This window comes from Podarcis vaucheri (assembly GCF_965113315.1).
Source record: "Podarcis vaucheri genome assembly, chromosome: 7".
Classification (NCBI taxonomy): domain Eukaryota; kingdom Metazoa; phylum Chordata; class Lepidosauria; order Squamata; family Lacertidae; genus Podarcis; species Podarcis vaucheri.
This window is the reverse complement of record NC_138765.1, coordinates 72,260,035-72,283,751: the sequence shown is the minus strand read 5'-3', so window position 1 is coordinate 72,283,751 and position 23,717 is coordinate 72,260,035. Positions and strand designations below refer to the sequence as shown.

Here is a 23,717-nt window from a genome sequence, read left to right as displayed (position 1 = left end):
TAAATGGCGTTTCCGTGTGCTGCTCTGGTTTCGCCAGAAGCGGCTTAGTTATGCTGGCCACACGGCCCAGAAAAACTGTCTGTGGACAAACGCCGGCTCCCTCGGCCAGTAAAGTGAGATGAGCACCGCAACCCCAGAGTCATCCGTGACAGGACCTAACGGTCAGGGGTCCCCTTATTGCTTAGTTGCACTCTTCTTGTCAGGCAGAGTTCAGTTGCTTTTTACTACACTGCTCTGGGAAGGAAGTTCTTCAAAGAGAGGGGTAATGCACTGTTCAAATAAATAAAGGGCACTACTAACTTAGGTCCATTAATTGCAGTAGGTTTACTCTGAGCAGCAGTGCTGGATTTATGTATAGCCTAAGTAGGCTGAAGCCTAGGGCCTCTAAATCTGGGGGGCCTTGCCAGCCCTCCCGCTCCCTAGTGCTGCAGTCTCCACTCTCCCAAAATTGTAAACCCAAGGCAAACGTTCAGAGGCGAAGCTGTGCAGGTTAAGGGACCCCTGACCATTAGGTCCAGTCGTGGCCGACTCTGGGGTTGCGGAGCTCATCTCGCTTTATTGGCCAAGGGAGCCGGCGTACAGCTTCTGGTTCATGTGGCCAGGATGACTAAGCCGCTTCTGGCAAACCAGAGCAGCGCACGGAAACACCGTTTACCTTCCCACCAGAGTGGTACCTATTTATCTGCCTGCACTTTGATGTGCTTTTGAACTGCTAGGTTGGCAGGAGCAGGGACCCAGCAACGGGAGCTCACCCCGTGGGGATTCGAACTGCCGACCTTCTGATCGGCAAGTGGCAAGTCCTAGGCTCTGTAGTTTAACCCACAGTGACACCCGTGTCCCTATGCAGGTTAGGACACTGTAAAAAACACAAGAATTAACATTGATTTGAAAACATTTTAAGCCCATTAAAACCCTTTGCAACAGTATCAGGAGAGTCTAGACCCACGAAAGCCCACGCCATAACAATTTATTATTATAATTATTATTTTAATTGCAACTCCCAGCATTACGTTTTGCTGGTTAACCGGGCAGGGGGTTGAACCTTTTGTAACTTGACGCCTGCGTGGGAATCTGCCCGGCCTGGAAGAGTTAAAGGAAGTTCAGAGGAAGTCTTTGGGACGCCCAAGCCCCGAAGGGCAAGGCAGGCTGGCCGGTCGGCTCTTGCGCCCCAGCTGGAGAAAGAGAGCCAAGTGGGAGGGCTTGCCCAGGTGCACTTCGATCTCAGGCTCCTCCTCGGAGGGTGGAGCCCCCCTTCGCAGGCGACACCTGTGCTTTTCTTTTTTCTTTCTTGTCCCAGGCCGAGGACGATGGCGCCCCGTTGACGCTGGAGACGGAGCCCCGATGGAGACGTAAAGAAGGTGAGCGCGTTTGGAGAAAAGCGCGCACGGGTTTGTTTTGGGTGTGTGTGTGAGCGCGTGGGAAAGTTAGCTCGCTGGTCAAAGGAGGCATAGTTTTCCCAATTGCTTCCTTACCGGGAGGGAGGCTCCTCGCATCTCTCCCCCCACCCCACCCCGCGCGCCTTGATTATGGGAGGCTGTGATTTGGAGTTGCGCGGCTCGGTTTCAAATCGTGGGCGTTCAGGCAGTCACCTCCGCGGGTCGTATGTATCCCGCTTAGAAAAGGGCGTCCCAGCAGTTAATAAAGCAAAGCTGCTTCGCTTGCTGCATTCTGCACTAAGGGAACAAATCAGTGAATTGTAGAGTTGGCGCGCACCAGAGGGTCATCGAGTCCGACCCCTTGCAAATCCTGGAGGGGCGAAATCTAGGCTAGCAGGGGTCTGATCCTTTTCCAGGCCTGGATCTTCTAATTTCAGCGGGTCTACTCTGAGCAGGGATCCCGCAGGATACAGGCCCCTGTTGTTGATAAGAGGACTTCCTTTTGCGGAAGGCGGCCCGAGGATCGCATGCGTGGCGCACGGTGTACGAAGGGTTAAAAGGAGATTGGCTGGAAAATTGCAACAGGCACCTTTTGCTCTGACGTAAGCGGTGCATCGTCGAAGTGGAACTTACTCCTGAGCCTGAGTCCACACTGGATTGTGGCGCGCGCGTGGCGTGGAGGGGGCGGGCTTCTTGTGCGTGATGACCCAGCTGAATGCGTACTCGAGTAAGCATAATAGAGGATTGTAATAATTTATTTTATTTTTAGTAAATGATGAGTGTAGCCTTCCTGCGTGTAATCCATGTGTATCCACCGCACTGTGGGTGGGGAGCGCAACTGTGCCCCTTGCCCCTTCCTCCCCCCCCCCGCCATCCCCGATATCCCAAATAGAAACCAAGAGTAAGTTTGTAGAATCTGTGAAATGAAGCAAAATATGTAGACGCTACTGTGTGTGTGTGTGTGTGTGTGTGTGTGTGTGTGTAATTATCCCCCCTCGCTTTAGGTGTTGTTTCTCTCCCTGTCCCCACCCCCAAAGGATTGCAGGTGCCCATGGTGCAATCCTGTGCAGGCCCAGTGAGTATGGTGGCACTTAAAGGTAAAGGGTAAAGGGGCCCCCAACCATTAGGTCCAGTCGTGGCCGACTCTGGGGTTGCGGTGCTCATCTCGCTTTATTGGCCGAGGGAGCCAGCGTACAGCTTCCGGGTCATGTGGCCAGCATGACTAAGCCGCTTCTGGCGAACCAGAGCAGCGCACAGAAATGCCATTTACCTTCCCGCTGGAGCGGTACCTATTTATCTACTTGCACTTTGAAGTGCTTTTGAACGGCTAAGTTGGCAGGAGCAGGGACTGAGCAATGGGAGCTCACCCCGTCGTGGGGATTTGAACTGCCAACCTTCTGATCGGCAAGTCCTAGGCTCTGTGGTTTAACCCACAGCACCATGTCTAGCACCATGCTGCCTCTCTGTCACCTTGGCATATTTGGGAGTAAATTAAGTCAGAGTGATTTAAGAGTGAACCTGGATAGGGCAGCCTTCAGAGAATAGTTTGGGGAAACCAAGGTCTCAAACAAAGGAATCTGATTGAAATCCATGGCCACTGCTGGGGGGAGGGCACTGCTGGGGGGGGCACTGTTAGGATCAAGCTTTTCAATATTTAAAGTGCTTTGGCTGGGAACGGGTTGACTAATGAAAAGCTTACAAGCTATTTAGGCTTGCTGGCGTTCTCCTGGGTTCATGGAAGGGCTTGAAAGTGAAACTAGTCATATCTGTTTGTGTTCAAGGTTGGTCCTACTTGGAGCAGACTCACTGAAATCAATGGACTGAAGTTAGCTATGTCAATTATTTGCAATGGATCTACAGTGAGTAGGGCTAACATTGGATAGGAGCTATAACCCTAAAGTTTACCTCCTTCCTGAAAACGGATTATTTCCAGGTGACCTATTTAAGGAGCATCCATCCTGATTCCTTTGCACAAAATTTGTGGGAAGCTTAGATAGCAGTGGCTATTTGTTGAGTACTCGTTCTGTTTCTTTTGAAAGGAGGTTATATGACATTGAGTCAATCCCGGTGCTATTTCACACTTTCTGGTGCATTTCCACCTTGCTTCTCTTACCGAGAAAAGTCCAAATTTTGCAGGGAAGCAGGTTTATTGAGAGAGCCAAATTAACTTGAATGGTGCAGCCCTAATTTGCTGGCACATGATGGAATCACACCCGGAAATGGTGAATCTGAAAGTGTCCTGGGAGAGAACGATAGGCCTTATCCTGAGTCACTCAGACCATTGATCCAGCTAGCTCAGTATTGTCTACACTAACTGGCAGCAGCTCTCCAGGGTTTCAGAAAGGGAACATTTTCGGTCCTGCCGGGAGATGGTGGGAATTGAACCTGTGACTTTCTGCATCCAATGCAGATGCACTACCCATAGAACCAGGCTTTAATTTTCATCTGAAAGTGGTTATTGAATCACACCTGACTGCTAGTCCTGTATGGCTAGCTGTGATTCCTGCATTGCATGACCTTTTGGTCCCTTCCGTCTCTACAATTTTATGATTCTCTGATTCTGTTTTTATTTATTACATCCTGCCTCAGGAGTAGATGCTAGCCAGTTTTGCCTGCATGTTATTTTCCCAACCTGGCTCCTGTGCTTTTGACTGCAGCCCAGTACTTGGAAATCCAACAAGACAAATTGTTACAATCAGCACAGTGTAGCACTTAGAATGTTGAAAGCCCTTTGTATACATGACGTAAGTAATTTTTTAATGACAGCCCTGCAGGAGGAGGAGTCAACAGTATGATCCTTGGGGAAAATAATAATACCAACAGAACTGCCAGCAGGTTCATAGCAAATGAGAAATTTGAACCAGGAACATTCCCACTTGTGTGTTCTGCCAGCACGTGGAACTGGCTCTCATTGAGGAAGCTAATTGTGCCAGCATCGCTCTGTGTGTCCCCACCACCATGGTTGAAGTTATGTGCAACTAGAGTCAGATGGGACATGGGTGGCGCTGTGGGTTAAATCACAGAGCCTAGGGCTTGCCGATCAGAAGGTCGGCAGTTCAAATCCCCGCGATGGGGTGAGCTCCCCTTGCTCGGTCCCTGCTCCTGCCAACCTAGCAGTTCAAAAGCACGTCAAAGTGCAAGTAGATAAATAGGTACTGCTCTGATGGGAAGATAAATGGTGTTTCCATGCACTGCTCTGGTTAAGAAGCAGCTTAGTCATGCTGGCCACATGACCCAGAAGCTGTACACCAGCTCCCTCGGCAAATAAAGCGAGATGAGCGCTGCAACCCCAGAGTCGTCCGCGACTGGACCTAACGTTCAGTGGTCCCTTTTTTACCTTTAGGGTCAGATAGGAAATATAGAGGACAGAGGCCTCCTGCGTCTTTAATAGTTGGGCAGAAGATAGAGTTTCTGTAGGTGTACCTTGTTACCTAGAGCTGATTTGTTCTTCTACATAACTATTAGATGCAGGGGCCCACCCCACCCTGATCCTCTTTTTTTCCATTTGCCCACCTTATCCATATCCTGATCTTGGCCTTGACATCATAGAATCATGGAGTTGGAAGAGACCCTGAGGATCATCTAGTCCAGGATTTCCTGAATTTGAGTCTTGCTGCTTTTTGTTTTCTTAACTTGTGTGTTCTCTGTCGCTGCTTGCTCCGGCCGTGCCCCAACCTGCCAACCGAGAAATCAAAGGGTGTTCCTGCTCCTTCAGGGTTGGAAGGAATGCTGGTGGAGTAAATAATGCAATCTACCTTGCACCCTAGATAACATGTCTCAACAGGTGCGGGTTGTAAATAAAGAAATTTCCAGGCACTGCACCAAATAGATGCAGTTCATAGCTTCATCATCATCATCATCATCATTCCTCCTAGGAGTTAAAGGTAGCATACTTTGTTTTATCTGTAGAGCCCTTAAGAATTCAACCTCTGCTTAACCTGGTGCCCGCTTTCCCAAACTCACCTGCCTGCGGGCATGGAAAGGTTGATCAGCCTGATTAAAATCTGTTCTATGATATGTGTGAAAATCCAATTGTGGCTATTCTCGGAGAACAATTTTCAATGGCGCATTTCAGGAACAGTGATGAGTGAGATTGGTGAATTAGACGCAAAAGCAGCTCCTACATTTCTTGCAGCCATTATTTCCTCCTTTGAATGCCCTCATTCATATTAAATAATCAGGGGTCTGTGGTTTTTGGGTGTAGCAATTAAAGCCTCAAACCTGGGAGACCAGGGTTCAAATTGCCCACACAGCTGTTAAGAAGAGCCTGGCTGCTTGATCAAGCCAGTGGCCAATCAAGCCCAGCATCTTGTCCCCACATAGACTGCCCAGATGCCACCCAGGGAAGGCTACAACTGAAGCACGGTTGCTCTCTTTTCATTTGGTGCCCAGAAGCTGCCATTCAGAGACATTCCGCCTCCAGCAGTGGAGGCAGGACACAGCCTTTGTGCCTAGTAGTCATGAATTTCCCTGGTTATCTTGTGCCAGTCAACATCTCTCAGCCAAACATACCTCACAGGGTTGTTGTGAGGATAAAGTGGGGGCAGGGAGAACCATGCACTGCATCTTGATCTCCTTAAAGGTAAAGGGACCCCTGACCATTAGGTCCTGTCGTGGCTGACTCTGGGGTTGCGGTGCTCATCTTGCTTTCCCGCCAGAGTGGTACCTATTTATCTACTTGCACTTTGATGTGCTTTCAAACTGCTAGGTTGGCAGGAGCAGGGACCGAGCAAGGGGAGGTCACCCCGTCACGGGGATTCGAACCGCCAACCTTCTGATTGGCAAATCCTAGGCTCTGTGGTTTAACCCACAGCGCCACCTGCGTCCCCTTGGAGGGATATAAATAGTGTTGTTGTAGCATGCCTGTACATTTCTAGAGTCCTTCCAAAGGAAGAAGGAATGAAGGGGGAAACTTACTGCATCCTAGCCAGCATGAAAACAAAGCTGTCCTGGGATCCCTAAATATCTTTAAACTAGGAGTTGCATTCAAGGCATCTGGAAGGGGAGCTCCCCGCCCTTTTACAGAGACAGTTGAATTAAGAATACCTTTTTGTGCCCCAACCCGCTATAGAAAACTGGAAGGGAATACTAGTTGGAAATCAGTTTGAAAACTAATCCAACAGGTTGGACAGCCTTTCCCCCCCCCCCAGTCTTTGCAAGCTGAAAGAGTTCCGCGGCCTCTGTGTTTAACTTTTTTAAAAACTGTCTTGTTATGAAATTGACCGCTTCGATGGGAATGAATAAGCAACAAGGTGCCTATGAAATCATCCTCAGCAAAGGTTTAATACAATGCTTTGCTAATATTTATGGGGCACTATGCACAGGTGATTTTATGACCTATTGACCAGCCAAATGATGGTGCTGTTTAAAAAAGAAAAACACCCCATAAAGGTACATTTTTCCACTTACTGAAGGAATGTCACTCAGCGGCAGCTTTGGGGGAGATGTTGTTCCTAGAAATTAATTTAAGAAGAAAGCAAGAATTTATGCAGGTTCCTCTCTTGGTGATGTGGGGTGGGCTAAATGGAAGATGGCTTGGAAAGAATTGAGTATATTTATTTATAGGAACATACAACTGTAGACTTGGAAGTGACCCCAAGGGTCATCTAGTTCAGTCTCCTGCAATGCAGACATCTCAACTAGATCGTATGTGACAGATGGCCTTCTTATGGTTGTCACAAGAAAAGGAAACATTTAGACAAATTAAATAAGGATTTCTGGCATAGCTAAAAAGGCCAATGCAGTTCTGGGCTGCATCAATAGGAGTATAGCATCTAGATCAAGGGAAGTAATAGTGCCACTGTATTCTGCTCTGGTCAGACCTCACCTGGAGTACTGTGTCCAGTTCTGGGCACCACAGGTCAAGAAGGACACTGACAAACTGGAACGTGTCCAGAGGAGGGCAACCAAAATGGTCAAAGGCCTGGAAACGATGCCTTATGAGGAACGGCTAAGGGAGCTGGGCATGTTTAGCCTGGAGAAGAGGAGGTTAAGGGGTGATATGATAGCCATGTTCAAATATATAAAAGGATGTCACATAGAGGAGGGAGAAAGGTTGTTTTCTGCTGCTCCAGAGAAGCGGACACGGAGCAATGGATCCAAACTACAAGAAAGAAGAGTCCACCTAAACATTAGGAAGAACTTCCTGACAGTAAGAGCTGTTCGACAGTGGAATTTGCTGCCAAGGAGTGTGGTGGAGTCTCCTACTTTGGAGGTCTTTAAGCAGAGGCTTGACAACCATATGTCAGGAGTGCTCTGATGGTGTTTCCTGCTTGGCAGGGGGTTGGACTCGATGGCCCTTGTGGTCTATTCCAACTCTATGATTCTATTCTATTCTAAGTCTGGAGCGTAGTTATTGTTGAAAAATCAACTCACACATGATGTTAGATTACAGAACAAACAAACAAAAATACAGTGGTACCTCGGGTTAAGTTCTTAATTCGTTCCGGAGGTCCGTTCTTAACCTGAAACTGTTCTTAACCTGAAGCACCACTTTAGCTAATGGGGCCTCCTGCTTCCGCTGCACCACCGGAGCATGATTTCTGTTCTCATCCTGAAGCAAAGCTCTTAACCTGAAGCACTATTTCTGGGTGGAGTCTGTAACCTGAAGCGTATGTAGCCTGAAGTGTATGTAACCCGAGGTACCACTGTATTCATTTTCAACTGCAGGGCAAAAAATTGCCGCCTGTGGAATAATGTTACTATTTGGAATGCTTAGTAACTTTAGCTCCAACTGAGAATATCATAAGACAATATCCTGGTACAGTCAAACCTCAGTTTTTGATCATCTCCATTGCTGAACATTTCGGCTCCTGATTGTTGAAAACCCAGAAGTAAGAGATCCGGTTTCCGAACGTTTTTTGGAAGCCAAACATCTGATGCGGCAGACAAGTGGCTTCCGATTGGCTCTTCTGGTTGCAAGAGCCAATCAGAAGCCACGCCTCAGAAATGGAACATTTTGGAAGTCGAACATCCTTCCGGAACGGATAACGTTCGACATCCGAGGTACCACTGTATTTTAAAACAATTTTTTCATTTAAGTGTTACTACCTACTCCAAAAAGAGTAAGAAATATATTTTCCTCAGGGATTCTGAATGAAACCATCCAAATGATCTCCACATGTTTATTATGTCATGGCTTTGGCAGATTCAGATCCCTAGAGACTCACATATTTTGTTTGCTTCCTGTGCTGGAAAACTGCATCCCTGATCCTCTTTCTTCCTTTCTCCAGGCCCCACAAATCTGCAGACGCCGGCGCCATGTCTCAGCGCCATTCGACCAGCTCCTTGGGAGACAAGGCTGTTCTGCTGGAGCACCAGGTGAGCTCGGAATTGCGCCTCAGCTCCAACAATGTGTCCCCACACAGCAAGCGCAGCTCTCTGGGCCCGCTGGACAGCTCTGCGTTCTTGGCCGAGCGCTCCCCATCGCCCACTGGGCCCCGCCGGATCGTCCTCAGCACCCAAAGCCCAGTTGCCCTCAAGGTGGGCACCCAACAGCTCATCCCCAAGGGCCTGGCGGAGGGCCCCAAGCCCAAGGTCCCCTCTCGGCACCAGAGCTTCTCGGCGGCCATCTTGAGCAAGGAAGCCGCCCGAATGGACCCCAAGCGCATGTCGGCCCCCAGCATTTCGTTCGACGACCTGGAGGAAGCGGAGCTGGACGGAGGGACGCTCAAGCGCAACCTCCGCAGCATGTCGTACCGGGCCGCCATGAAGGGCCTGGGGAACGGCGAGCCTGCAGAGCCCTCCAAGTTCATTGGGGGCGGCCTGAAGCCACTTTGTGAAGAAACCAATGGCCAAGGAGCCCGGAGCCCTGGAAGGCAAAAGGTAGGTCCTTTGTACTGCCACTGTGCCCTCAAGAATAGCCTAGAATTATAGGCTATTCTAGAGGGCACAGTGGTATATAATCCACTGTTGTTATTATTTATTGCATGTCTATTCCACCTTTTTTCTCCATGGATGGATCTCAAGGTGGCCCGCTCTTTATGCGTAATAATTTATTAGTTTTCCGTTACAATGATCCAATAAAAGCCTCATTGTCACAATACCAAATCATAATACAACCAATAATGCCAATTGTTCATATGCCAAACTATGTTAGAATTGATGGCTTGATAATTTACTTTAACTCTGCATTCCAGAAACTTATAAATCCCAATTACACACCAGTCAGAATAACAAACCCTTATACCGCAGCTGCAATTTTAACGACTTCCATTCACATTAACACATCAAATAATTTACAGTCTTACAGGTAAAGCATTCAAACTCTCTCTTTGTTGTTCTTTGTGTGTGGCTCCATTGTACCGTTCCACCGTGGCCTGTTCTTTTAATCTCCACCACAACCCTGTGAGGTGGGTTGGGCCAAGAGGGAGTGACTGGCTCAAGGTCACCCAGTGAGCTTCATGGCTGAGGGGGTCAGGATTCGAACCCTGGTCTCTCCCTGTCTGATACTCTAATCACTCCACCCTGCTGGCTCTCATTTAGCAGGGAAGCCAGCAATGTGTCTTCAGTTGTTGTTGCACTCTTAATTTCCATCAGTCCCTAGCCAGCACGGCCCACGGTCAGGGTGGCAGAAGTTGTAGCCTGCTGATGCTTCCTTCCTGGGCATGGCTACCCCTGTTTTAATGGGGTTACTTACGAGCATTTCAGCAGCTGATTTGTCCCAGTCCGGAACTGGAGTAGAGTTGGGTGGGTTCCTTCCATTCACCCAGAAGATGCTTGAGACTTCAGGGGTGTTTCAGGTGGACATGCCAAGAGCCCCATAGTGCCTTCCACCCTACCTCAGGAAAGGAGCAAGCTGACAGTGCCACCTTCCCGAACCTGGTGCCGTCCAGGTGTTGAGGGACTCCAAACCATGGCTTGCCGGTGCAATTGGTCACTCAGACCACACCTTGGATTCTGAAGCCCGAGAAGTACTCAGGATTCGCTGAGATCCCTGCATTGCAGGTGGTTGGAAGATAAGACCCTAAGGGAAGGGAGGTCCCTTCCAACTCTAGGAACCCATGCAATGAAATTGTATTGTGAGCTGCTGAAGCAATGGTGTGTTTGTTTCCAAAGTGTTAAATCTTGCATCCTCGTCCCAAATGCTTTTATTCTGGATTGGACAAATGCATGCAGAGCTCCAGTTTGGCCGCAGCTGGCCCGAATTACTGCCCTGATTAGCTGAGGCCTGGCCAGCAGAGGGTCAGAGCTTAAACTTGGATTTTAAAACAAAACAAGTTAACTCTGTCCACTCCAGAAGTGAGCAAAGCAGCCTGCCATCTGGATGCAGGATATGGTGCTGCCTTTGATAGATCCTTGGGAACTGGGGAGTTAATCACGCTCTCTATTTGAAGATGACTTTGGGGTTTCTATCAACTTTTCCAGGGAGATTTGGAATGAATTGGAAAGGGGAGGGTGAAGGGGCGGACGTTTTCAGCACAAGAGTCCATGTAACTGGGCTTTTCTCTCCTGGAAACTTGGAAGGAGAGGGGAACCTTGCCATGGATATATGACAGAGTTCATGCACTCCACTTAGATTTTTGAAGGACCACAAGCTGCAGATGTGGCTTGAATCAGAAAATGGATGCAAGGGTAGCCAATTTGTGATTTTTTCCCCCGATGGAAAGTGCTGACTTCAGTGCCATTCACAGTGTTGGTTATGACCCTGTATGCACCTACCTCCTTATATGAGCCTGCCCAGGTTTTGAAATCTTCCAAGGAGGCACGAGACAAGGACTTCTTGGTGGCTGCTCCCAGTTAGTGAAACTCCCGTCTACAGGGGTCTAGTCAAGTCTCCTCTCTGCTTTCCTTTCAGTAGAAAGCAAACACTTTCTTTGTTCAGACAGGTCTTTGGCCAGTAACTGACTGTTGTGACAGGGTCTTCTGAAGGGAGGTTTGTACGTTTTGGTTGGGTTTTTTTTTTATATGCGTGCTGTGCTTTTAAATGGTTTTCAGTGCTGGCTGTTGTTTAAATAGGGTCACTTATTTAAATGTTAATTACTATTTAAATGTGCATTTTTAGCTGAATCTGTTTTGATGTATGTGGCGAATCACTTTGGGTCCTGCACTTGGGAAAAGGGTATATAAATACAGTCATACTTCAGGTTAGATGTGCTTCAGGTTGAGCATTTTCGAGTTACGCTCCGTGGCGACCCAGAAGTAACGGAGCATGTTACTTCTGGGTTTCTCCGCTTGTGCATATGCAGATGCAGCAAAACGCGACCCGCAGACACACAGTTGCATCTTACATTTTACTCAGGATGCGAACATGGCTCCGGAACGGATCCTATTCGCATCCAGAGGTACCACTGTACTTGAAACAAACAAACAGATGTAGGAGGAGCTTTTAAGAGCCAGGAGTCCCAACGACCTCTGGAGGGCATCATGTTAGAAACCCTTGCTCTATGTTTGGTAAACTGGGTCCCCCAGTACGGCATACCCTCCAACCATCTCTGTTTGCCTGGGATATTCCCAGAATTACAGAAGTCATCCTGGCTTCTGAAATGATCCTGGAATGTCCTGAGGATGAGCTGGTGCTTGCAATGGTGTCATGCTCACATGCAAGTCAGCAACACCAAAAGATGCTTATACACTGCCTGGCCCTTTCTGCTCCCTTGAGATTTACCTCTTGTACCCAGCCAGGAATGTCCATGATGTGGAAGAGGTGGTGGTGATCCATCTGAGGGTGCAAAGTAGGGCTTGGAAGGTGAGTCCTGAGGGTACTCCCAAAGATCAGAGAGAGGGGGGGCGGGGGCTTGGAGGACCACTTTCACCCCCTGGGCCTGATGTTCATCACCTCTGGTCTAGGTAGGTAGGTAGGTGCTGCAGCTGCAGTTCTGTCTCTCACCACAAGAGGCTGCAGCAAGTAGACCAAGGTTTGAGTCCCTACAGCTCTTGACTTGAGGGTTGTTCATCGTCTACGTGTTGCAACGAGACCCAAGGTGGGTGGGAGTCTAGTATGGGGAAGTGCTGCAGTGATAATGTTAGGGCTGTTGTTGGGCAAAGGTCCCTGGAAAACTAAACAAAAGCTTGAGTCACTTTGGAACTTGGATTCCCCCACCCCCATCCCACATGTTGAGAAAGTGAAACTGAAATAAGGCAAAGAAGATCACACACCAAAGTTACAAGGTGTGTGTGAAAGACACACATTGACCAAGAGGTTATGGCCCTGTGGGAAAGGCTTTGGTTATGTTGCTTCCTCTTAAGGCTTAAGAAGCAAGGCAAGGGATCCTTTCTTGCATACTGTGCAACATTTCTCTGATGAAAACAGGGACATCCTATTCCATTGTTGTTGTTATTGTTGTTGTTGTTGTTGTTGTATTTATGCCCCACTCATCTGACTGGGTAGCCCCTGCCACTCTGGGTGGCTTCAAACATATAGAAAAGCAAAATAAAACATTAAACATTTAAAAACCTTCCGGATATGGGGCTGCCTTCAAATGGCTTGGGGTTTGGATAACTCCATACCCTCCAGCATTTCTCCTATGAAAATAGGGACATCCTACCGTACCCGCCAACATTTTTCTGATGAAAATAGGCATGTCCTAAGAAAAAAGTGGGACATTCTGCGATCAAATCAGAAACTTCCGATGACTTCTGTAAATCCAGGACTGTCGCTGGAAAATAGGGACACTTAGGGAGTCTGCTCTTGGCATTTTGCTTCACACAGCTATATAGAAAACAAACAGGATTTTGTGCCCAGGTGTTCAGCACACCTGTATGCAATGGCACAAATTGGTTTTCTGTTTGCGTTTGGGGAGGAGAGAGGGAAGGAAAGCTGCCCATCCACCTAATCACCCCCCCCCTTTTTGAATAGCAAGAATTTTACAGTAGGCCTGCAACTTACATGGATGTTACATTCAGGGGGCAGGGTGTCTACACACAAAGGCAAGATCTTATAAAACAGGAAGACCCCCGTGGAACTGCCACTCCTCCCAAAACCATGACCATCCCTACTTCCCAGAGTGAGCATTGCTTACTGGCCTCTGGGAGGGTTGCACGAGGGTTGTGGAGACCACTCGGGTGAGGTGTACTGTATTTCTATTTCAATTATAGGAACATTGCATCTACAACTGTACAATTTCATGCACGTACATATTAGCATGTGCAAATGAGCGTCATGGCTTAGGGCCCTCGTATTTATGGGACTGCCGCAGAGGACTTTAAGATCCATGAATAATCACAGTTTAGAGGTCCCGGGCCCTAAGGAAGTCAGATTATCCTCCACCAGGGCCAGGGCCTTCTCAGTCATGGCTCTGACCTGTCCCATGAGACCAGGGCCTTGCAGGATTTAACTTCCTTCCTTCCGCAGGGCCTGTAAGACAGAGCTATTCGGCCTGGCTTTCAATTTGAACTTAGCCTGATCTTTTATTCTCCTTCCTTCCCTCCCCTTCCCCTTTTTATGAAGATTACCAGCTCCGGGATCCCACAGCTAATTCTCCCTTGTCTCCTTGTTGGCCCAAATAGGACTAATTTAGCCAGCCAGCCCTGGTGATCATCTAATGTTTATTGGATGGATTTCCCCCTAAATTGATTTTTGAGTTCTGAATTTATTGTTGTTCACATTTTATACTGTATTTTATGCTGGTTTTTGTTGCATCAATTCAGTGTTTTAAATTTGTTGTTAGCCGCCCTGAGCCCGGTTTTCTGAACCGAGAAAGGAGGAGTATAAATAAAAATGTATTATTTTTTATTATTATCTTTCCCCGCCCCTTTTGGGGGCGGGGCTGATGCATTAATGGTAGATCGCCTGCTTTGCATGCAGAAGATCCCTAGTTGAATCCCTGGCATCCCTAAGTAGGATTTGGAGAGAGTCTCAGCTGAAATCTGGGGGAGCTGTTGCTGGTCAGTGTACACCAGTCTCTCCCAAAGTTGGGTCTCCAGCTGTTTTTGGACTACAACTCCCATCATCCCCAGCTAGCAGAACCAGTGGTTAGGGGTGATGGGAATTGTAGTCCAAAACCACCTGGAGGCCCAACTTTGGGAAACACTGGTGTTCACAAACCAGACCTAGATAGGACCAAAGATCCAACTTGGTATAAAGTGGCTTCCTGCACATTTATGGAAGGGGCTGTATTGTGGTGGTAGAGCATGTTTCTTGCATGCAGAATGTCCCCAATTCAGTCCCCAGCTTCTCTAGGAAGGGCTGGGAAAGGCTCCCTTTCTGAAATGCTGGAGAGCTGGCAGAACTGGGCCAGTGGTCTGACTCTGCCTACAGCAGCTTCCTATGTTCCACCTCTATTAGGCTGCAAGCCTAGGCTAGGAACTCCTTAATGCTGAACCCAAACCTTTGTGACGTTTATTTGTCGCAGGCCCCTTTCCTCTCTGGACTCTGCACCTTCTTCTTGCATTGTAAAACGCCGCCCGGTTTTTATCCAGAGAAACGCCTCATTTTCTGGGTGGTTGTTTTTGTTTTCAAACTGGGGCTGCAAATTTGACCGCGTACATAACTGCTGTTGCAACATAACTCTCTCGGCTCAAATCCGGATGATCCTCTTAGGACATTGTTTGTACATAGGTCTGAGCCAGCCGTGGGGCGGAGAAACACGTGGGGGGAAGGAGCTTGGCTCTCAGTTGCTTGCTCAGACTTCTGGTAGTCCTGAACAAGCAAGAGTTGTTCAAACAAACGGAGCACGATCACAGAACTGTAGAATTGGGAGGGATACCAAGGGCCATCTAGTCCAACCCCCTGAAATGCAGGAATCTCAGCGAGATCATACGTGGCCGGTGGCCTTGCAACCTCTGCTCAAAAACGTTGAATGATGATTGGCAAGGTTCAGTCATTGCTAATGTCTAGTATTTCATAGTGCTTCGGGGCAGGAAACTTTTTTTTTCCAGATTGAGGGCTGCATTCCCTCCCGGGCAGCCTTCTGGGGGCCATAGGGAGATGGTGGGTGGGGTGAGAGTAGACTTTACCTTTGTACTGTGGAGCACTCTCCCCAGAGAGGCTCGTCTGGCACCATCATTGCATGTCTTTAGGCCCCAGGCAAAAACATTCCTCTTTATACTGGAATCTTTTGAAAAAAGCGTGGTATATTAATTGAGTAAACCAATAATAATAATACAGTAGGTTTGTTTCGTCTCTCTCTCAGGAGGGAGGAAGAGGGTGGGAACAAAACTAGAATTAGTTGGCTTGTATGTCTGTTATTGGCTCTAGCGCCACCTGCTGAAGTCTCCCTGCCTTCCAGCCTACCAGTACAAATGGGCACCAGCCACCACTGTCTGCAATATGATTTTTTTTAAAAAATGGAGTGTCTGTATAGCTGCTTATGATCGCCTCCCACCCTCATTTTCTCTCTGTTTGACAGAGAACCTTTGGTCGGAAGCGCATGAATCGGCATGGAGGTTCCTTCAAAGATGGTGAGTAGATGGACCAGGATATTCCAGGGCACCCCTAGTCAGACTTTGGATTGATTCTGGGAGTCTTCCCTTTGCATCCATTCCACAACAGGACCTCTTAAAGTAAGACTTGGTTCCTATGGGAGCAGTCTCACACAGGCGGTCAACCCAAGGTGCCCAATTTTTTGGCAACAGGAGGTGGGAACCTAGCTACTCTTGCATCAGTTCAGCTAGGGATCCTCAGGGCTGTGTCTTGTGCTGGCCCCCTACTCAGAGTAAACCCATTGAAATGAATGGACTGCTGAAATGAATGGCTAACTTGGGTCCATTAAATTCAACAGGTCTACCCTGAGTAAAACTTAGTTGTCTGCAACCCCCTCGCTCGGCTAGGTGTTTTCTGCTGCTAAGGACTCACCATGCCTAGGAACATGTGAGTTCTTTATGGGAATTACAAGTGGAAGCTGCAACAAAATGTTGCAGTGATTTTGTTAAGGGTGCCAGGCAGTTGAACCCTCTTCCAGGATACTCCATTCCATCCCCCACACCACCCCTTTCAGTCAGGCAGCATTCTGGGGTCCATTCTCAAGTGTCGTTTGGGCTATTTGTGCTCTCTCCCTCTCTCTCTCTCTCTCTCTCTCTCTCACACACACACACACACACACACCTTTAGCTTGTTAACATGGACGGCTGCATTTTCCTGAGTCAGACCCCTGTTCCATCCAGCTCAGGATTAGTTACATTGACTGACAGCAGCTCTTTGGGGTTTTGGGCAAGGAACATCCCCAGACCTACCCAGAAATGCTGGGGATGGAACCCGGGGCCTTCTGCCTGCATAGCTGAGACTCAGATTCCCCTTGAAAGTTTTCTTCCCCTTAAAATATATTGTTTAATATACGTGAGCAAACCTTGTTTTCTCCAAATCCTTCTGATGCTTGCTTCATAAAAGATATCAATGCAGAAGAATGAATTCACTATTACTGCATAGCAGGGGCAGCCAGTGTACTGTGAAACCCACAGATGTTTTGGGACTCCCAACTCCCATCTGCCCCAGATGGTCAGAGATGGTGGGAGATGTTGCTGAGGAACGTCTAGAGGGCCCCACATCATTCCCTCCTGGTATATAAGATTCCTATTGGTAATGCGCTTCCATAGCGTTAGCACATAGGTTACGAAAATGTGTGTCTTTGGGGAGCAAAGAGTTACCTGAGGTTTCTCAGCATCGCTGATCCGCGCCACTTCTCTATCCCAGATCCCCGCCTCTATCAAGAGATTCGCGAGAAAGGTCTCAACTCCATCAGCCACGAGTCAGATGATGACCTCCTAGAGGTGGAAACCATCCCCGAGGAACCCCCTGCCACAGATTCCTCCACCATTGTGGTGAAGAACTACCGGCCTGCTCACATGACCTGGAGCCAGCTGCCAGAGGTAGGAATGGAAGATTGCTAGAGGGTGAGGGATCCCGTCTTTTAGAACAGCAGCTGGGAACCTCCTTGAATCAGGCCCAGTAGGCCTTCCCAGTTGCTCCATTTTGGACAGAACATACCCATTTGTCCTGCACATGATGCCACGTATGATGATGACACCTGTGGAGCAGGTAAAGGCACAGCAAGGATGAAATGCACTAGCTGATCATTGACGATTTTGTACATGGGCACATGATATACCAGTGACATCAGGTGATGGAAAGGCTGCTGGTCCCACCCATCTGTGGTCTGTGGTCCACAAGATGGGTCCTTCTGTTTTTGAAGGACAGTCAGTTTCTTCCATTTCATTTTGGGTACCTATGGAGCTACCTTATAGAAATACTTTTCGCACCACTGGTCGGTGAAGCTCTGAACTTGTTTGCATTTATTAGCCCTCAACTTTCCTAGCTTCCGCAGAGCTGTTTTGCAACGTTGTTGTTTAGTCATTTAGTCATGTCCAATTCTTCGTGGCCCCATGGACCAGAGCACGCCAGGTACTCCTGTCTTCCACTGCCTCCCGTAGCTTGGTCAAACTCATGCTGGTAGCTTCGAGAACACTGTCCAACCATCTCGTCCTCTGTCATCCCCTTCTCCTTGTGCCCTCCATCTTTCCCAACATCAGGGTCTTTTCCAAGGAGTCTTCTCTTCTCATGAGGTGGCCAAAGTATTGGAGCCTCAGCTTCACAATCTGTCCTTCCAGTGAGCACTCAGGGGTGATTTCCTTAAGAATGGATAGGTTTGATCTTCTTGCAGTCCATGGGACTCTCAAGAGTCTCCTCCAGCACCATAATTCAAAAGCATCAATTCTTTGGCGATCAGCCTTCTTTATGGTCCAGCTCTCACTTCCATACAGCACTGCTGGGAAAACCACTGAATATAAATGTGGTGCAAACGATGTAGGGGGAAGAGGCAGGTTCATAAATGAGTTGCCTCTCCCTCAAATGAGTTCTTTCTGACAGTGGGTCTCTGGGATCCTTTCCTAATACTGAAAATATAGCAGTGTGGATGCCAGGCAAGACTTGTTGAGGAGAGAGTACAACTGGGAAAGACCCTCTTGCTGGTTTGCCCCCTTCCTTGACTGATGGCCTCGGCACATGGGCAGTTTGAGGTGGGAACTATATGTGCTCAAGCCGCAGACTGCTGTACTGGTACACACCAACACTGAATTCTCAGAAGTGGAGCAGCAGGAGTCATAACTTAGTGGTATGCAGAAGGTTCCAGGTTCAGTCCCCAGCATCTCCAGGTCAGCTTGGGTGAGATCCCTGCCTGAAATCCTGGAGAGCCACGGCAGTGTTCTAACTCTGGATTAGGGAGCGTCCTGTGTTCCAGGAATGTACTTCAGGTGGATTTCTTCTGCCTCGGTCAATATTTGCACACCTGTCTCCCGCGCCCTTTTCGACATGTGTGTTTTGGCTACTGTGGGACTCTCTGTAGAAGTTCCCCTGCAGCAGACAGAGAAACGGATGGTGCAACATTCAGTTGGGATGATGTGACCTGAAGGAGTGGCTTTGCCCCTGAGGCTCACCTGCCTTTTCTTATCTGACCTGGAATTGTCCTCCTCCCCCTTTTTTTTAAAAAAAAAACAACTAAACATTTCCTCCTGAGATGGTTCCAAAGTTCATCTGCTTCACCTGGCAGGATTAATGGAGTTTGCTGAAACGCAGCTCTGATGTTTTTACCCTTTTCTTTTCAAGCTGTGTCTGGGGGCGTTGCAGGTGAGAGTGGAAACTCCCCGAGCAAGGAGCTCCCTAGTAACTCTACAAGCGCCACGTAATGTTTGTTCTGCATTTGCAAGGAATCGACTCATTAGTGTGGCACCAGGACTCCCTGCTCATTATTATTATTAGGCTGTATTGTTTTCTGCACCTACCAAACCCTTTCTAGCCTCCCCAGGCATTCATATCTCTAACATGTACTTTGATTACATATGTTTTAACTTTTCTGATTTTATTTGTATTTTGATTATATTCTATGTTGGCTTGTTTTTAACATTTGATATGATTGGCATTTTGGAAGGAATACGTTGCATTGTTTTATGTGAACCAGTAAAAGTAGGGGGAGCTTTTTCAGCCTGAGGGCCACATAGCCTTCTGAACAATGTCCTGAGGGCCATATGGTGGGTGGGGCCAGAGGCTAAAGTGGGAGGAGCAACCGATGCAAATTTTACCTTTGTACAGTAGGCTGATTTCTACACACAACCAGTCTCCCTCCTCCATCTAGCTAAGCAAGAGGCATGATCAGAGTTCAAGGGCACATTCCAGCCAGGCAAAAACACCTAAGGAGAGGGTGAAGCAAGGCCAACTAGGGGTGTGGCCTGGGGAGTTCCAAGGGCCGGACGGAGCTGCCTAGAGGGCCACATTCAGCCCCTAAGCCTGATGTTCTCCACCCCTAGGTTAGAGATTTTTGATTGTTATATAAATAAATAACAAAAATAATGGGGAACTCAATCTGGCTTGTTCAGTGTGAGTGACTTAGCTCTGGGATAATATGTAGTGGCAATGAAGAGGGGCAGATTTGTTTTGTCTTCATGGGAAATACTTCGTAGTTTCATTCCTGTAACTTTTTTCCCATGCTCTAAAAACAAAAGATGGATTCTTCTTCTTCTTCATCATCACCATCATCATCATCATCATCATAAAATGAGTTCTTAACATACAAATGGGCATCCTGTAATCCTATAACCACTTACCAGGGAGGAAACCCCATTGAATTCTATGTGACTTGCTTTTTTAAAAAAGTGCCCTTCTTGCACCCCCATGGCCACCTGTGGGGTCCTTGGTCATGTGGTTCCACAGAAGGGATGTCTGAAAACTATCAGTGAGTCTGCAAGTCACTCAGAATTTGTATTCTGCAGGTGCAGGAAGCTGGAATCCTGGAGCAGATATCCCCGGAAGAGCGCAAACGGCAGGAGGTAAGGGAAGCCAGGAGGCTCAAACAAGGTTCCTGCTTGGCGCTAGAAGAGCACCGTATTTTTCCGTGTATAAGACGCCCCCCATGTATAAGACACCCCCTATTTTGGAAGACTCCAAATTAATAAAATGAGGGGAGATTGCCCAGAATTGTTGAGGTTGTTTTTTAGGGGAAATTGTCAAAATTCACTCACATGCCTGACCTATGCTGCAACTTGCACGCGACGCAAAATCCCTGGCCGCAGCAACAACAAATAACATGCCAAATAGCCACTGACTATCTCCGGCTCATCGCAGCAACCAATCGCACGACCCCACGATGCACTATCTGTGTATAACATGACCCCCAATTTTTAATACAATTTTTAAGGAAGAAAAGCTCGTCTTATACATGGAAAAGTACAGTATGTTGTGCAAAATGCTGTGGAAATTGGAGAAGTGGCATGGTTTTGAATGCCTTGTGAATTCTCCTAAACAATGAGTTCCTTTCAAGCTGCTGTGTCTCTCTTTATTACCTGTTTAAGATTGCTTCGCTTAATAGTCTTATAGAGGACTTCTATTCTTTTCTCTTTCTCTTCTATTTGTTAGCCACTTTTCTCAAGGAGGGACCATAAGCAGCTGACATTAAAACCAATAAGAACACGCTATGGAGATTTTAAAAATACAGACGAAACAGATCAGGACTTGCAGACCCCACCCCACTAATGTCATATCGAGGGCCAAGAGCCCAGGTAAAGAGAAGAGTCTTTGCCTGGCACCTGAAAATTGACCAGAGATGGCTCCAGGTGTGCCTCCCTGGGGGGGAGAAGATTCCACAAGTGGAGGGGGCCACCACTGAAAAGTCCCAATCTTGTGTTGCCACCCTCTGAACCTCCCGTGGAGGAGGGGCACTTGAGAAGAAGAGCCTCAGATTATGATCACAGGGTCTGGCTCAGTTCATGTGGCAGGAGGCAGTCCTTGAGTTCCTGAGCCACATCAGGCTTTATAGGTCAAAACTATGATTTTTGATTGGAGCCAGGAAACAAATGCAGTCATGCCAAAATCAGTGTTATGTGTTCTGACCATGCTGCCTAGTCAACAATTTGGCTGCTGAATCGTGTATTAACTGCGGTTTCCAAATCATCTTCAAAGGCAGCCTGACATAGAATGCATTGCCAGAACATAAACAATAAATGTCAGATCGCTAAAGTGGGTTGCTGGATTTTTTTTTGGGGGGGGGGATCTGCCTTATCATTCTGGAGAGCCCCAGATTTTTGCCCACAGTTCTATCCAGATGGCACCATTAATGGTGCTGATGTTGGTGGCTGCAGACCAACGTTTCACTTGCCAGCATCTGAAAACGGACCCCTGCCACATAGCTGGATGAACAGCTCAGTTGGAAGAACATAAGACTCTTAACCTCAATCTTGTGGGTCTGACTTACACATTGGGCAAAAGATTCCTGCATTGCAAGGGGTTGGACTAGATGACCCTGGGGGTCCCTTCCACCTCTACAGTTCCATGATCAGCTATGATCAATGGTCAGCTTAAAAGGGCTGTCCACTCATGTTCACCTTTCTGTCTCTCCATCCTTTTTTTCCCTGCAGGCAATCTTTGAGATCATTACCTCTGAGTATTCCTACATGCGCAGCCTGGAGATCCTGGTGAGCCACTTCATGAAGTCGGAGGCACTGAAGGACACCATGAATCAGACGGATCACCACCACCTCTTCTCCAACATTGGGGATATCCTGGCTGCCAGCAAAAGGTAAATCTCAAGCCTCAGGCAGCTGCCTGTGTGGTGTAGCAGTTATAACAGGCTCCCCATCCCTGTGTTAAGAGTATTGGACTTGGTGACAACCAAATTCATATCCCTGCTCAGCTAGAAAGCAACACTGGGTGACCTTGAGCTGGCCACTGACCATTTTTGACCTACCTGGCAAAGTGGTTGTGAGGATTCCTCCCTAGATCCTTGGACTGTTCACCTTTGGATCTGCTTAACTGTTCTGGGCACCACAGTTTAAGGAGGATATTGACAAGCTGAAACATGTGCAGAGGAGGCTGACCATGAAACTCAGTTTCTTAACCTCCCTCTTATTTATTGTACCTCTAGCTTTTTTGAGGACTTGGAGAAAAGGCATCAGGAGAACGTCCTGATCCCGGACATCAGCGACATCGTAGAGACTCACGCAACTAATAATTTTAATCCATACGTCATCTATTGTTCGAATGAAGTCTACCAACAGAGGACCCTTCAGAAGCTGTTGTAAGTGGCTGAAGTCATCCTCCGCCCCCAAACTTAAAAGATTATTTATAAGCTTTGGTGCATTAAAGTCCAACCCATGTGGCTTGGTGTAGAGACTTAGAATCTTGCCCCTGCTATGAACCCAAGTGGCCTTCAGTCTCCCCCATCTGCGATATGGGAATAATAACACTGGCAGCTCTATAATTGTATGATTCTAAGTAAGTGCTACTGAATACCAACTTAATCCTACTCAGAGTAGACCCACTGAAATTAATTACCCTAAGTTAGTCATGCCCATTGACTTCAGTAGGTCTTCTCTGAGCCGGACTAATTTGGATTCAACCCTTAATCTGAGGTAGGTAGTAGCTGAATTCATTGAAACTCCCAGTTTGATACTCTACTTGCAAAGGAGGTGACTTGGTGTGTGTGTATTCAGGTTATCCATTTAAAGTGTAAAATCATGCATTGCATTGGTCACAAGAAGCTAAAGTGGTGTTTTCTGTTCTGTTGCAGAACCACGAATCCTGCCTTTAAAGAGACCCTGAAACACATTGAGCAGAAACCAGAGTGTGGCAGCCTTCCCTTGATCTCTTTCCTTATCAACCCCATGCAGAGAGTTACTCGCCTGCCTCTTCTGATGGATGTAAGAGCAAGTGGAGGGGCACATGGAAATATATATGCCAATCAGTTGTTGTTTACTTGCCTGTTGTCCGCGGGGCGGGGGCGGGGGGTTGCAGCATTAAAACACAATATTAATGTCTACCATTCATCAGGCTGAAAGCTGGGGTTCTTTCCTCTGATCTTGGAACCTTATTAACAGGCCATTCTGCTAGAGGCTGGTGAGGAAGCTGTTTATGTTTCTCATTCATTTGTACCTAACCCTTGGCCCCAGATTTACTGGGCCCCTCACTGATCTGCATGTTTTTTAAGATTGCTACATGTTCCGGAAGAGAAGACTGAATGATGTACCTAAAATCCTGCGATTCTAATAGTAATGTTCTCTGTGTTCTGATCAGATCTATTCTACTTGCTTTAGGCATTTTCCAAAACTATACACAAACTGAAACACAGTCATCCTTCAAAATTTGCAGTTCTCCATCCAAGCAATATGTCCAGAAATTCATATGCTGGGATAAAGTGTGCATCAGGATACATTTATTCATGAAAACAACATATAACAAAATACTTACTGTTAGGCAAAAAAATGCATTGCAAAAAAGTGTATATTAGAGGAAGGAAGGAGGAATAATTCATGAGAATTATTTTTAAAAATGCATGTTGATGTAGAACTGTGGCAAACTGGCCTCAAGATTGGAAAAAACACACACCAAGAAACTAAAATTGGCAGATATGCCCCTCCCTTAGCTGAGCGGACTGTCAAGAACAGGTTGCAGGTTGGGGCAGTCAATAGTTTTGGAAGGGGAAA

The 23,717-nt window shown here is 47.4% G+C and overlaps 1 protein-coding gene across 1 annotated transcript in view; it reads left to right on the top strand.

Annotated features, from left to right (window-relative positions):
- The first annotated feature begins 1,151 nt into the window (after positions 1–1,151).
- The window catches only part of ARHGEF16 (Rho guanine nucleotide exchange factor 16), a 37,913-nt gene continuing 15,347 nt past the window's right edge, over positions 1,152–23,717 (top strand). Inside the window, exons 1-8 of the mRNA XM_082230037.1 lie at positions 1,152–1,358; positions 8,609–9,200; positions 15,665–15,716; positions 16,945–17,120; positions 20,013–20,069; positions 21,654–21,814; positions 22,160–22,312; positions 22,805–22,934. Of these exons, the coding sequence (XP_082086163.1) occupies positions 8,637–9,200; positions 15,665–15,716; positions 16,945–17,120; positions 20,013–20,069; positions 21,654–21,814; positions 22,160–22,312; positions 22,805–22,934 (1,293 nt within the window). The 5' untranslated portion in view covers positions 1,152–1,358; positions 8,609–8,636. The remainder of the gene's footprint in view (positions 1,359–8,608; positions 9,201–15,664; positions 15,717–16,944; positions 17,121–20,012; positions 20,070–21,653; positions 21,815–22,159; positions 22,313–22,804; positions 22,935–23,717) is intronic.